Below are 11,733 nucleotides of genomic sequence, written 5' to 3'. Positions count from 1 at the left end.
AATTTTGAGTTTTGTTTAGGATCTGAAGACTGCATAATTTCTATAGAATTTTTTCCGCAATGACGGCGAACCATTGCCGTATATCGATTAAGGTCACCCGTTCTCTGCTTATCGAATTGAGGGTTAATATCAGCGAGGACCTTCACGTAAGAAGTCGCTTGCAGAAAACGATCTAAAATTTCTTTCTGATAGAAAGCTATCGACTCGATTCAAACATTAACTTTCTGAAGTAATGCCTATATGAGGTAGCATCACAAGTAGTAATCACATCGTCTGATGCGTTTTATGAGGGTACAGGCCGACGATGGTTCAACCAAACGGTGCTCAGCTCACGGTGGCATAAGCTGAGGAGGAAAACAAGTTACCAGTTGCTACTACCAGTCTAATGGGATTGTTAATTGTCGGAATTACAGGGCCATCGAGGAGGCCTGGTCGCAAGTATTGAATANGTTGAAGAACGCCCTATCTCAAAATTTGGTTCAAAACTGCTCTATCTCAGCTGCCACTTCGAAAACCACCTAACCCAATATAAATACAATACATCTGCAGCTGAGATAGCGTGTTTCTGAACCATTCGCGGAGATCGAGCGTTCTTCAACCAAATTGTGAGATAAGACATTCTGAAATAAGCCTTTTTACAACCGTTTGCTGAGATAGGGCGGTCTTTCACTCAGCCGCCGATATGTAAATAACCACTTAACAACTCGAGAAGGCTGCTGATGCTTGGCACGTGGCCATCATACCCAAAATCCACAACATTGGTGGGTTCTATGATTAACTCGGCATAGCAGCTTCGTCCAAAAACGATCATCCAGCAGAAATCCCCTCAATTATGTTAACAGTCTAATTTTTAAATCTTCCTCCACCCTCAAAGCCGTAGCCCTACGTCTATTAGTTGTCAATTGATAATCAAAAACTCAATTTCGCAGATATCAATACATTTTCTCGGTCTACCAAGTTAGATTTCCTAAGGAGTTTGACTTATGCAGATCAATAAGTGAGCGATATTCTCTAGGTGAGTTGTAATCTCAGCGTCAGATATGGATATCGTTATTTTAATATAGAAAGGCAATATCTAGCATTTTGGTTTCTTTACAAAAACGAAAGTTCCAAATATCTTTAAATCACTGGGGAAAAAATTTTTTTTATGTAGCACAAGTTGTTTTTCAATTCTATCAGAAGAGCTTTAGTTTTTGAACATTTTGAACAATATTCGTGATCTAACCCACAGCCTGTCCTATTCTTATTTGGTAGGTATACTTTGAGTGGAGATTGATTGAGAGTTTCTTTTTGTGTGGTCAGATCATATATGTCTGGCCCCGACGTACTTATGTTTTAACCTTTCCTGTGAGTAAAATTCTTTACGGAGGTTAATTGGATACATTAGGAAAAAATGAGTTCAAAATTCATTAATGGTTATCGGTGTATTAATAAATTTGCTTTATTTGTTGCTATTTAGTTCATGAAATTAAATATTTCGCCTCTCCCCCACAGTATTCAGGCTCTCAATAAGAAATTAACACACGCTGAAAGCCAACTGAATCACGAAAAGAAAGATAAGCACGACAAAAACGAAATCATACAAAAACTGGAAGTCGACCTTGATAAGGCTAAGAGGGAAATAGAAGAAGCACTGCAAGCGAAACCACAACCTGAGCAACCGCATCATGAAAAGGAATTCAAAAAGGAGATACATAAATTAAAAGGAAAAATAGAGACATTGGAAAAAGAGAAGCAAGAATTTGTAGAACAGGAGTTGATGCTGCAGGAGGTAAGAAAGTGAAAGAAAACGATGTTTGTTCCAACGCTAAACAAGTGTATGAACTCCACAGAAAGTTACTGCTATGGATAAATTACGGAATAAGATCGCTGAACTGGAGGAACGTAATCGGTAAGTAGAGCGGGAGATAAAAAAAAATGAGCATAAAGAATGCACGTGTAAAAAAATTATGAGTAGGTAGCTTTGTTTTACTTCACGTGGATGGGTTTTCAAGTTGCTGGGACAACTTTTTTTCCACTTAATGTACTTGAGCCTAAATATGCGTTTTCTGTTCTGGTATATATTTGCTTTTCTTAGAGAATTATTGGAACGCGAAAAAATCGCAGAAGAAAATACAGAGCTGCCCAAGGAAAACAAGGCAGAGGTAAGCTCAACGCATATTCCAACGAAGTTTGACATCAATTGTGTGCTACTTAATATACAGCTCCAACGACTGTTGCAATCTGAGGCCGAAAAGCATCGAGAAATCGATAAACTAAAAACGGAACTAGCCAAGGCGCTCTTCAATATGGAACAGCTGGAGGAACAGATCCGTCGCGATCAACAGCTACTCGAAGTGCGTAGCGAATTGATTAATTCGCTGCAAACGAACGACAATAGTCAACGCATTCATTTGGAACAAATGTTCGTAGAGGTTGGCGAAAAGAATAGTACCATCAATGAGGTATGGGTGAGTCTATCGTTGGTAGAAAAATGACAGCTTCTGCATTAAATGTTCTCTCCCCACCCCTCTTTTAATGCAGTTGAACAATGAGTTGCGTACAAAATCTGAGGAATTTCACAATCTCTTCAGCACCTTAAGTAACAAGCAAATGGAGCTGTCGCGTCAGGAGCATATGATTAAGTTGTTGGAGGAGAGTAATGAGCGTAGTCAGATGTTGCGGGTGAAGCAGGAGGAGAAAATTGGGCGTATGGAAGAGGAGATTGCGCATTTGAAGCAAACAATGTAAGTGTTTTTTAGCTGACCATATACAATATTTTTGAATTGAGTCGTTAAACTAGATTTGTATATCGTGATGGGAGATCAGCCAGAGTAGGCAAAATTGTTGGTTGATTTTCGCAACCCATATTTGATCTGTTGATATAGAGCAGAGTTTCCCAAACTTTTTTTCTCGTAGACCGCTTTCAGAATTTTATTGGTTCCGGCGGACTGCCCGCTGTTACATTTCTGCCATATTCCCATAGTTCGTAAAAAATTTGAAGATTCGATCTAACGATGGAAATTTGCGCTGCGCCTGAGTTCCAACCCTAAATTCGAAGTAGTAAAAATAAAAATAAGTTATTAGTAAAAAGACAAAATTTTTTTTGGTGGGGTTATCAGTGTAACTAATATACATACGTTCTTAATATGAACCAAATCGGACTATAAATACGGAGTTTCCAAATATCTCGATTCATAAAACCTCAGAGCGCTAGAGTTATTTACATTTTCTTCACTATAAACTAATCCCATGTTTGGCTCACTCATGAATTTGCATAAGGAGTATATCGAGGGCTTATATTCAATATGACCTACCTGCAGTTTTTACAAAAATAAGATTCCTATAAAAATCGATCTTAGACTCAACTGTCATCAATGATGGTAATGCTGACCTTGTATATTACTTGTCAGAAGAATTAACTATTGAATTTCAAAACTAAAATTGCAACCGGTGATGACAGTTAAGTCTCGGATGTGTTCTAGCATCAGAAAGTAGTTTTTGTATAAACTGCAGATAGGGCGTATTGAATATAATCCCTCGATACGTATAAAAGTTTGTGTTTTGATCAGGGTTGCCGTTTTGGGCTTTTCCTACCAAAATTGGTAGGGTTTTTTCTCGATGGTAGGATGGTAGGACGCTTAAAATTTTGGTAGGTTTCTTTGCTCATAACACAGAAAACATCTCTGGCTTGTTGTAATGTGCCACTTTGTCAGCACTGTGAGTAGGCTTGCCAAATTATGACAATATCAATTTTACCCCCATTCATGTAAAAACCTCGTTGCTTGCTGGCATAGACAGAACATAACCAATTATCTTCGGCAATTCTCTGAACTCTATATATCAAGTGATTGAATTGATGGATGTAAAGGCAGGTTTATAAATGAGATATTTTTCTTTAAAATGCAGTTGCGAATCGTTAATAGTTTCAACAATATTTTAAATGGCAGTAGAAGAGCGATTCAAAAAAGAAAACAACTTTTTGTTAGTCATATTTCCAGTAAATCGGAGAATCTTAAAGTTTTCAATCGCAACTCGAAGAAATTAATACCACACCCGCAGCGCGCAGATTTTGTCCCAAGCCCGAAGGCTCCGGAGAGACGAAAAATTTATGTAGTTTCGCATTATATCAATATGTACATACTTCGTAATATATTTATGTATGCAAATGAGCGATAAAAAAAATCTATGACGGAACTTTATTTTCCGCTACGATTTTTACGTCATTCACTCCGAAGGCTTTATTAAAACTAAAACCTGCGAATTTTTTGCAACTTTTTCGGGTTTTCGCAATTTACTCGAAATTTTGAGGGTTTAGAAGTCAAACGGACCTCAGATTCGGATTCAGTGGGTCGAAATACACGTCGGTAGGTGTGTCTGGTTAAAAGCACACACCACTTTTTTGTGTGTGCTATATGTATATAATAGCTATTATTTTGACGTTTTTATTTACTGGATATTTTATTTTAAGTATAAAAACCAGAAAAAAAAATGTATTTAAAGCTGTCAAACGCCTTTTTCTTGATTAAAAGAAATGGGAGGAAAGAAGCCATTTTGGTATGTGTTTGGTCCCGCTCTTGATAGGAAAGAAAGTTTTTCAGTGGCAACCCTGGTATTGATGCGTTTTAACTCAGAAACTGACGTTTAGAGAAAAGAGTGAATCACATTTAGAGCATAAATTAAATGATTTCTTCCTGCTGCTTTATAGGGTTTATCAACCAGATACATATATTTTGAGCGGTATGGAAGCGAGAGAGAAATATTGAGTCGAAAAAACTAAGTTACATACATATGTATCCCGGATGTTGGGAATATTTGCATTCGCATTCGTTATGCGAATGATTCGCATCATTTTAGACATTCGCATTCGGCATTCGCATTCGCATCAAATGATACGAATGTTTTGCCAATGCGAATGTTTACATGGGCAGAGTGTCCACTCTAATATTGTTGAAATGGCTCTAAGTCAGTCTAACCAGGGTGCGGAGAATAACCGGCTTTCAGCTTCAGTCGCTAAACGGTTAAGTAGTATATCATGCAACACTGATGGGCCTTTAACAAGTACTGCTAAAAGTCGTATAAGCAACATAGAAATAATTTTAGATACCTCGAGGGAAAGCGAAGGCTCGGATGTAGAATCTGGAGACATTAAAATATGTGAAAGTAAAGCTCAATTAGAGACGAGCTCATCTCGGTGAAAATCCTCTCGATTGGCGGAAAACTAAACTAAAATACGACAAATTGACAGATCTGGCCGGCAAATATTTGAGCACACCACCCGCCAGCGTTCCAAGTGACAATTGTTCAGTGCAGCACACAAGTCTCTAAGAAATCGCCTCATGAGAGAAAAGGCAGCAAAATAATTTTTTGTTTTTAAATATAATATGCCCCTTTTGAACTTTGACTACTAGATTAAAACACTGTATAGGTTAAGCATTCGTTCAATGTTCTAATAATTTACAAAACTTAAGTAATAAAAACGATTAATTTAGTTTAATATAGCTTTTTTAATGTTATTCCTAACATTCGCATTCGCATTCGCACATTCGAATTCCGAAAATTCGCATTCGTATTCGCGAATGTGAAAAGTATTACATTTGAAACATCCCTAGGTGAAGAGCTCTCTTTCTTTTTAATGGACTTCAAAAAAGAAGGTGGTCCCATACCAGTTTGGTTAAGATCCGATCATTGGATCATGAGAAATTAACGGTACTCTTAAATTTGTATATGAGAACTGAAGTCGGGTTCGTTTTTTGCTTGGAAATTACTTGTTTAAAGGTACTGGCCCAATGCAGGCTTGCTTTGCTTGCTTCGATCCGAGAAGTGTCAAAAATTATTTGGAATATACTAAAATGTATAAAGGCTGGCCAAATGGCAGCTTTTCTTCACTTGGTTTAAGCGCCTCAAAGTTTTAAATAGACAAANAAACGATTAATTTAGTTTAATATAGCTTTTTTAATGTTATTCCTAACATTCGCATTCGCATTCGCACATTCGAATTCCGAAAATTCGCATTCGTATTCGCGAATGTGAAAAGTATTACATTTGAAACATCCCTAGGTGAAGAGCTCTCTTTCTTTTTAATGGACTTCAAAAAAGAAGGCGGTGCCATACCAGTTTGGTTAAGATCCGATCATTGGATCATGAGAAATTAACGGTACTCTTAAATTTGTATATGAGAACTGAAGTCGGCTTCGTTTTTTGCTTGGAAATTACTTGTTTAAAGGTACTGGCCCAATGCAGGCTTGCTTTGCTTGCTTCGATCCGAGAAGTGTCAAAAATTATTTGGAATATACTAAAATGTATAAAGGCTGGCCAAATGGCAGCTTTTCTTCACTTGGTTTAAGCGCCTCAAAGTTTTAAATAGACAAATGTTTTATTTGAAAGCGTTTTGTAGGCTTTTGACAAAGAGGCATGTTCCTGTTCAAAATACATAAATTCAAACAAAAATTTGCTTACTTAATTTAAAAAAAGGCAATTCGAAATGAAATTTAACATATCGTTATTTATAGTAAAAAATTGCAAAGCTCACATTTACAAATTTTACACGAGAGGAAAAAACTTCTTCTAGCTCTTTTCTTCAAGTAAATCGCTTTTTTAATATATAGCTTTTTTAGTAAATGTAGATATACATATGTATGTATCATTATTACCATTTCTTTTAAATACAAACATTATTTCGCATTAATTTAAAAATTAATCTGAAAGTTTTTGATACATCTTCTAGAGTTTTCTAGGAAAATAATAATTAATGTTAAGGGAACAGACACTGACTTTCCAACCAGACAGCTGGTTACTTTGACAGCGTTTCAAGCCGCCATACGGCCAAACAAGTTTTCAAACTAAATCAAAGCAAACTAAAGTCAGCAAGGCACGCAAAGCAAGCCTGCATTAGGCCAGCGCCTTAACTCACAAAAGAGAAAATCAAAATTGAATTTCAAGTCTGTGTACAAAAAAGGGAAACAATTTGATTTTTTTTCGCGCTATCTGTTAGGATTGCAAGAGAACCGTAACTCCTAAAAATTTTTAGCCTAGAAATCTGAAAATTAGAATCAAGCTTCAAAATGCCTTTTTTTAAAGTCTCAACACGACGCTTTTTCACCGGAATACAGTATGTCAAAAATCGCAGAACAATTTTTAGAATTTTTTTCTCCTTAAATTTTTTTGAGTATTATATCATCTGCTTACATTGCTAAGTTAAGCCAATCCAACATGTTTGTTCTTTAATATCGAAACCAGATAAATTTTCGTAGACCCCCACTTACATCTGTGAAAAGCCATTTTTTCATCACGCCAATGTAGACCCCCGTCGAGTTTCCCGTGAACCTTGAAAGCCTATTTGTTGGCCACTTGGTATCTAATGCATTTTCTTCTGTCGTTTTTGTAAGTTACCGTTGTAAGTTACCGTTTTTGTAAGTTACCGTTTAGGTTTTTAGTCCACAATGTATGCTGAAAACTCTATTGCAAGTTTAGTATGCTATGAAGCTTTCCTGTTTACGATTTTTAACATTGGTCTTCCAGTTAAGTGCGGTGTAATACACGATTCTATTAAGTATCTACTTGTGTGTAGCTGACCAAGAGACTCTGCGACCCCAAAGATGATTTGCATCCCAAACCCATCCTAAGATATCTGCGGCTTTCTTAACGAAACCTAAAATGGCCTTGCTAGGTGATTTCTTCATTGAAATGGATTCGACCTTTAAAATGAATGAATATTTAAATATCTGGTCAATGGTATGTTTCATCGCTTTCAAGGCAGAGTCGGCACTCTGTTTCTGTGAATACACCTCTTCTTTGCATGTAAAATCGCAGGCGGGCATCTTGCAGAGAATAGCCTGATGCCATTTTTATGTATGAACTTAAGTTTGTATGTGACACAATTCAGCCCGAGTATGTAGGGTGTGGATTATTAAATGAAATGAAATTGATAAATTATTATTGAATAAAAGAAAGTCGTATGGAAAACAGCTGAGACCACAAAATGGTTCTGGTCCTACAAGGACTTTAAAAAAGCTTGAGGTTTATCCTTCTGTTAGAGAGGGAGATGGCTGCTTGGTTATCTGAAAAGTTACTAAAAAAAGCGCCCTTTTTAACCGATTTCAAAGTACAACTTGTTACAGGTTAAGATTGTTAACACCTCTAGCCTGGAACAGCTTGGGCCTTCAGGCAATAAGAATAGCAAGTTTGGCACCAGGTCCATAAATGGCTGCATATGCTCTGTCTTTCATCATTGTACTGTCTGTGCGATAAAACCTTTCTATCAGCCCATGCTTCTCCAAAAGGTCTGTCGCTGTTACCGGTCTGTTGAAGGAACCGTTGTTCATCAGGCGCGCCCCGCGGGATGGTTAGATCGCTTAATCAACATTTTTTCAGTATTTGGCCGTAGTATTCAAGCACTGTCTATGCAAGACTAGCTGAAACAGGGTACAAGAACAGCTTTTTTATTTATCGTGAGGATCACATTGTCACACCGGGTTAAAAATACACGAAGAGGTACTGGCCTATTTTCGTATAAATATAATACATATGTAGGCCACATGCGTACCTTCCTGTAGGCAGCCAATCATGGCTCTAATCTTCACTTGAGTATTGCCAAAGCACGATGTGATTTCGCGCTTATGCAGCATAGTGTCGATCCAACCGACAGTAAAAGGGTCAATGACTTTGCAATTGCACTAAGTTAAATTTGATTTTTAAAACAATTTTTCCAAAAATATTTTTTAGAAAATAACAAAAATATTTAAAAAAAAAAAGATTTTATAGAAAAACCCCTCTTCAAATGTATTGTAGAATGAAAATGTTTATCGTTTGTCGCCCATATAACATTCATTTAACTTGTTAAAAAATATTTACAAAAATATTTTCGAAATAAAGCTTTGCTAAACATCTCCAATTTCATACCTTATATTAGAATATTTTATTTAACTTGTTAATTAAATTGATTTTAAATTTTTTTAACAGGCGACAAGCCTCTTCAAAAGTATTCTCGAAATAAATAAGGCTTTTTAACCCTCGCTTATTTGACGCCGATGTCAAAATATTTTATTTAACTTGTTAACTAAATCGATTTTGAATTTCTAAGCAGTTGGCAACCTTCGACAAAAATATTTACGAAACAAAGATTTTTTAAACCCCTCTCGTTTGACACTAGTATAATATATTTCATTTAATTTGTTAACTAAATCGATTTATAATTTCTGAACAGTTGGCAACCCGCTACAAATATATTTTCGAAATAAAACTTTCTCGAACCTAACTCGTTTGATACCCATTGGAGAATATTTAATTAACATGTTAATCACCTTGATTTTAAATCTCTAAACAGGCGGCAACCCTCTTCAAAAGTGTTTTCGAATTAAAGCTTTCTTAAAATTAAAATTTATGATGGTGTCTAAAGTAAAACATTTTATTATCGGTTTTAAATTGGTTTACAAACAAGAAACATACATACGTCAAAAACCGGTAATAGAAAGGCTTAACTTTAGACATAGCATTACTTTTAATCCAACCTTTAAATACAAAATGAGCTTTAATGTTAAAGGTTACTTCAGAAAGTGGCCCTTAATCCTCTCCCGTTTGACACCCATATCAAATAAATATTTAATTACCTACAAAAATTTCTTCGAAATAAAGCTTTCTTAAATCTTTCTCGTTTGATACCAATATTTTAATATTTGATTTAATTTGCTAATTAAATTGATTATAACTTTTTGAACGGGTGGCAACTCTCCTCAAAATCAATCGTTATCCGTTATCACCTACATTGTTGTTGGAAAAAGGTGGCAGTTTTAGCGTGAAAGATCAACAAACATACTCATTCACTCACAAACTTTAACGTTTGGAATATTAGCAGGTTTACTACTTCCATTGTTTTAACTTTTTTTCTTCCCCGTCCAGCGCCATCTACCAACACAACGTCCTTGGCAATGCCGGCTGCAAGAATCTCATCTATCAACCTATCGCCGGATCGGATGATTACAATGAGAACCTCTACTATTACACCAGCGAACGGCGACGAAAACGACAGGTCGACATCAATGTGAAGAAATATGAAACCTAGAAGGAAAAGTTTAGCAACAAAAAAATTAATAATTATAAATTAACGTACAGCAATCGATATGCTCTGTCCTTTGCAGAAAGGAGATTGTTAGAAGGAATGTTATTGTTGAGGTACTGTGCCAGTATGTACTATTTTTTGCTTTTGAGTTTTGATAGGTGTGTAACTGTATAACGTACATATATATGTACATTTGTGTGTAACTGTAAATTTATATACTAAATACGAGGCACTAGGAAGCCGGGCCTACTTTTGGCTCTTAAAAATTATTGATTGCATACTACAAATGCAGAGCCGGAAGTTAACTTGTAAATCAAAATTAATTTAATAAACGAATATAGAACTGTAAATTATAGCTATTTTTATTGGATAGGAAAGACGTTCGAAATTTTACATAAAAAACAAACTAGCAACAACTGGTATTGACCGCCACCGCTATGTAATAATCATGAATAGAATTTCATAAATGCTTTGATTGATTGGCGATCGTTGCGAAATTGGGCGCAATCAATTGATATCATTGATTAACATGAATACATAGATCAAACAAATGATAATTATGATGTGCAAAAGCGAATGCCGCATGGATTATGTTGCTTTGATGATATTGTGGGTGCGTCAAGTTTTCAGTATGTTATGAGTGCTACAGTGGAACGCGTACCTAGGATGAATGAGTAAAACTTAATATGCAGTGGGCTTTATTGTGCACAGGAATATATTGTATAGATATTTATGGCCAAAAATTCGCCAACAAGTAATTTATTCTTACTATAAATATTAATTCATTTTTACTGTAATTTCTTTTGCTAAATAGTTTTTGATCAAAAGATATTAATATTTGAATCGTTTTGTCTCACTGTGCGTTATGATTTGATACTTTTGATGTTAAGCTGCAATCAGCAGCTCATACAGGTTCGATAACGGGACTGAAGTGAAAAACAGTAATGCTCCACAAAAAATAATAAGAATTGTGATTTGAACTTTTAAGTGACTTTTCATTAAAATAAGTCCTCCAAGGCTTGATTTGCTCACCTTGTCGAGTAAGGCGTAGAGCACCGTTGCTCCGCAATCAAAGGCACTTTGTATGTCCGTAGTCAGGGCACATACCGTGATATCTGTAGATCTTCCCACTTACTACGCGTGCTAATCGGGATGCAAAGATGCCTGTCTGAGAGTGTTAGATCTGATTTTATGGTAACGCACAGCTGACAGAATGAAGGAAGTGAGACTTATCGGCCTGTCGGATTTAGCGAGAGAGTAATATGTCTTACCTACTTTCGGGATGAAGATAACCCGAGCCCTTTGCCACATCTCAGAAATGTGGGCCAGTGCTAGACCATGCCTCATAATGTTGACAAGGTGTGGCAGCAGCTTCGTGCTGCTAAGTGCTCCTTAGTTAATGATAAATTTAAGTATGACCCCAGTTGTGGTCCTTTTTTGTGGCATCACTATTTTTTCCGTTCAGTTTGAAATTAAATAAAAAAATAAGTGTGTATTTTTATCATTTTCCGCGCTCTGCCTTTTCCTTTTTCCTTTTTTGATATATTATATTTTTCTTGTTTAATTTTTAGAAAGTTATTGAATTATTTTTTTGCGTTTTTAATTTAATTTTTATATTTTATTGTTTTAAAAAGGAAACTATTTTTTACTGCAAGACAAACAATACCGCTAACAGGCCAATTCTGGCATCTGTCTTT

At 35.9% G+C, this 11,733-nt stretch overlaps 1 protein-coding gene across 3 annotated transcripts in view; it reads left to right on the top strand.

Moving 5' to 3' along the window:
* The window catches only part of LOC108369165 (cytoskeletal protein salto), a 15,183-nt gene extending 4,904 nt beyond the window's left edge, over positions 1-10,279 (top strand). The window contains exons 10-15 of one of the 3 annotated variants that reach the window (XM_017624175.1): positions 1,495-1,771; positions 1,833-1,891; positions 2,078-2,144; positions 2,205-2,450; positions 2,524-2,726; positions 9,877-10,279. In XM_017624175.1, coding sequence (XP_017479664.1) covers positions 1,495-1,771; positions 1,833-1,891; positions 2,078-2,144; positions 2,205-2,450; positions 2,524-2,726; positions 9,877-10,039 — 1,015 coding nt within the window. In that variant the 3' untranslated portion in view covers positions 10,040-10,279. Of the gene's footprint in view, positions 1-1,494; positions 1,772-1,832; positions 1,892-2,077; positions 2,451-2,523; positions 2,727-9,876 lie in introns of all 3 variants that reach the window. The other 2 variants (XM_017624174.1, XM_017624173.1) reach the window with 2 other exon arrangements.
* Positions 10,280-11,733: the final 1,454 nt, after the last annotated feature.

Source organism: Rhagoletis zephyria, unplaced genomic scaffold, assembly GCF_001687245.7.
Source record: "Rhagoletis zephyria isolate East Lansing unplaced genomic scaffold, Rhagoletis_zephyria_1.1 Rzeph_scaffold_03521, whole genome shotgun sequence".
Classification (NCBI taxonomy): Eukaryota; Metazoa; Arthropoda; class Insecta; order Diptera; family Tephritidae; genus Rhagoletis; species Rhagoletis zephyria.
The sequence above is the reverse complement of the archived record's forward strand: the minus strand, read 5'-3'. Positions and strand labels throughout refer to the sequence as shown.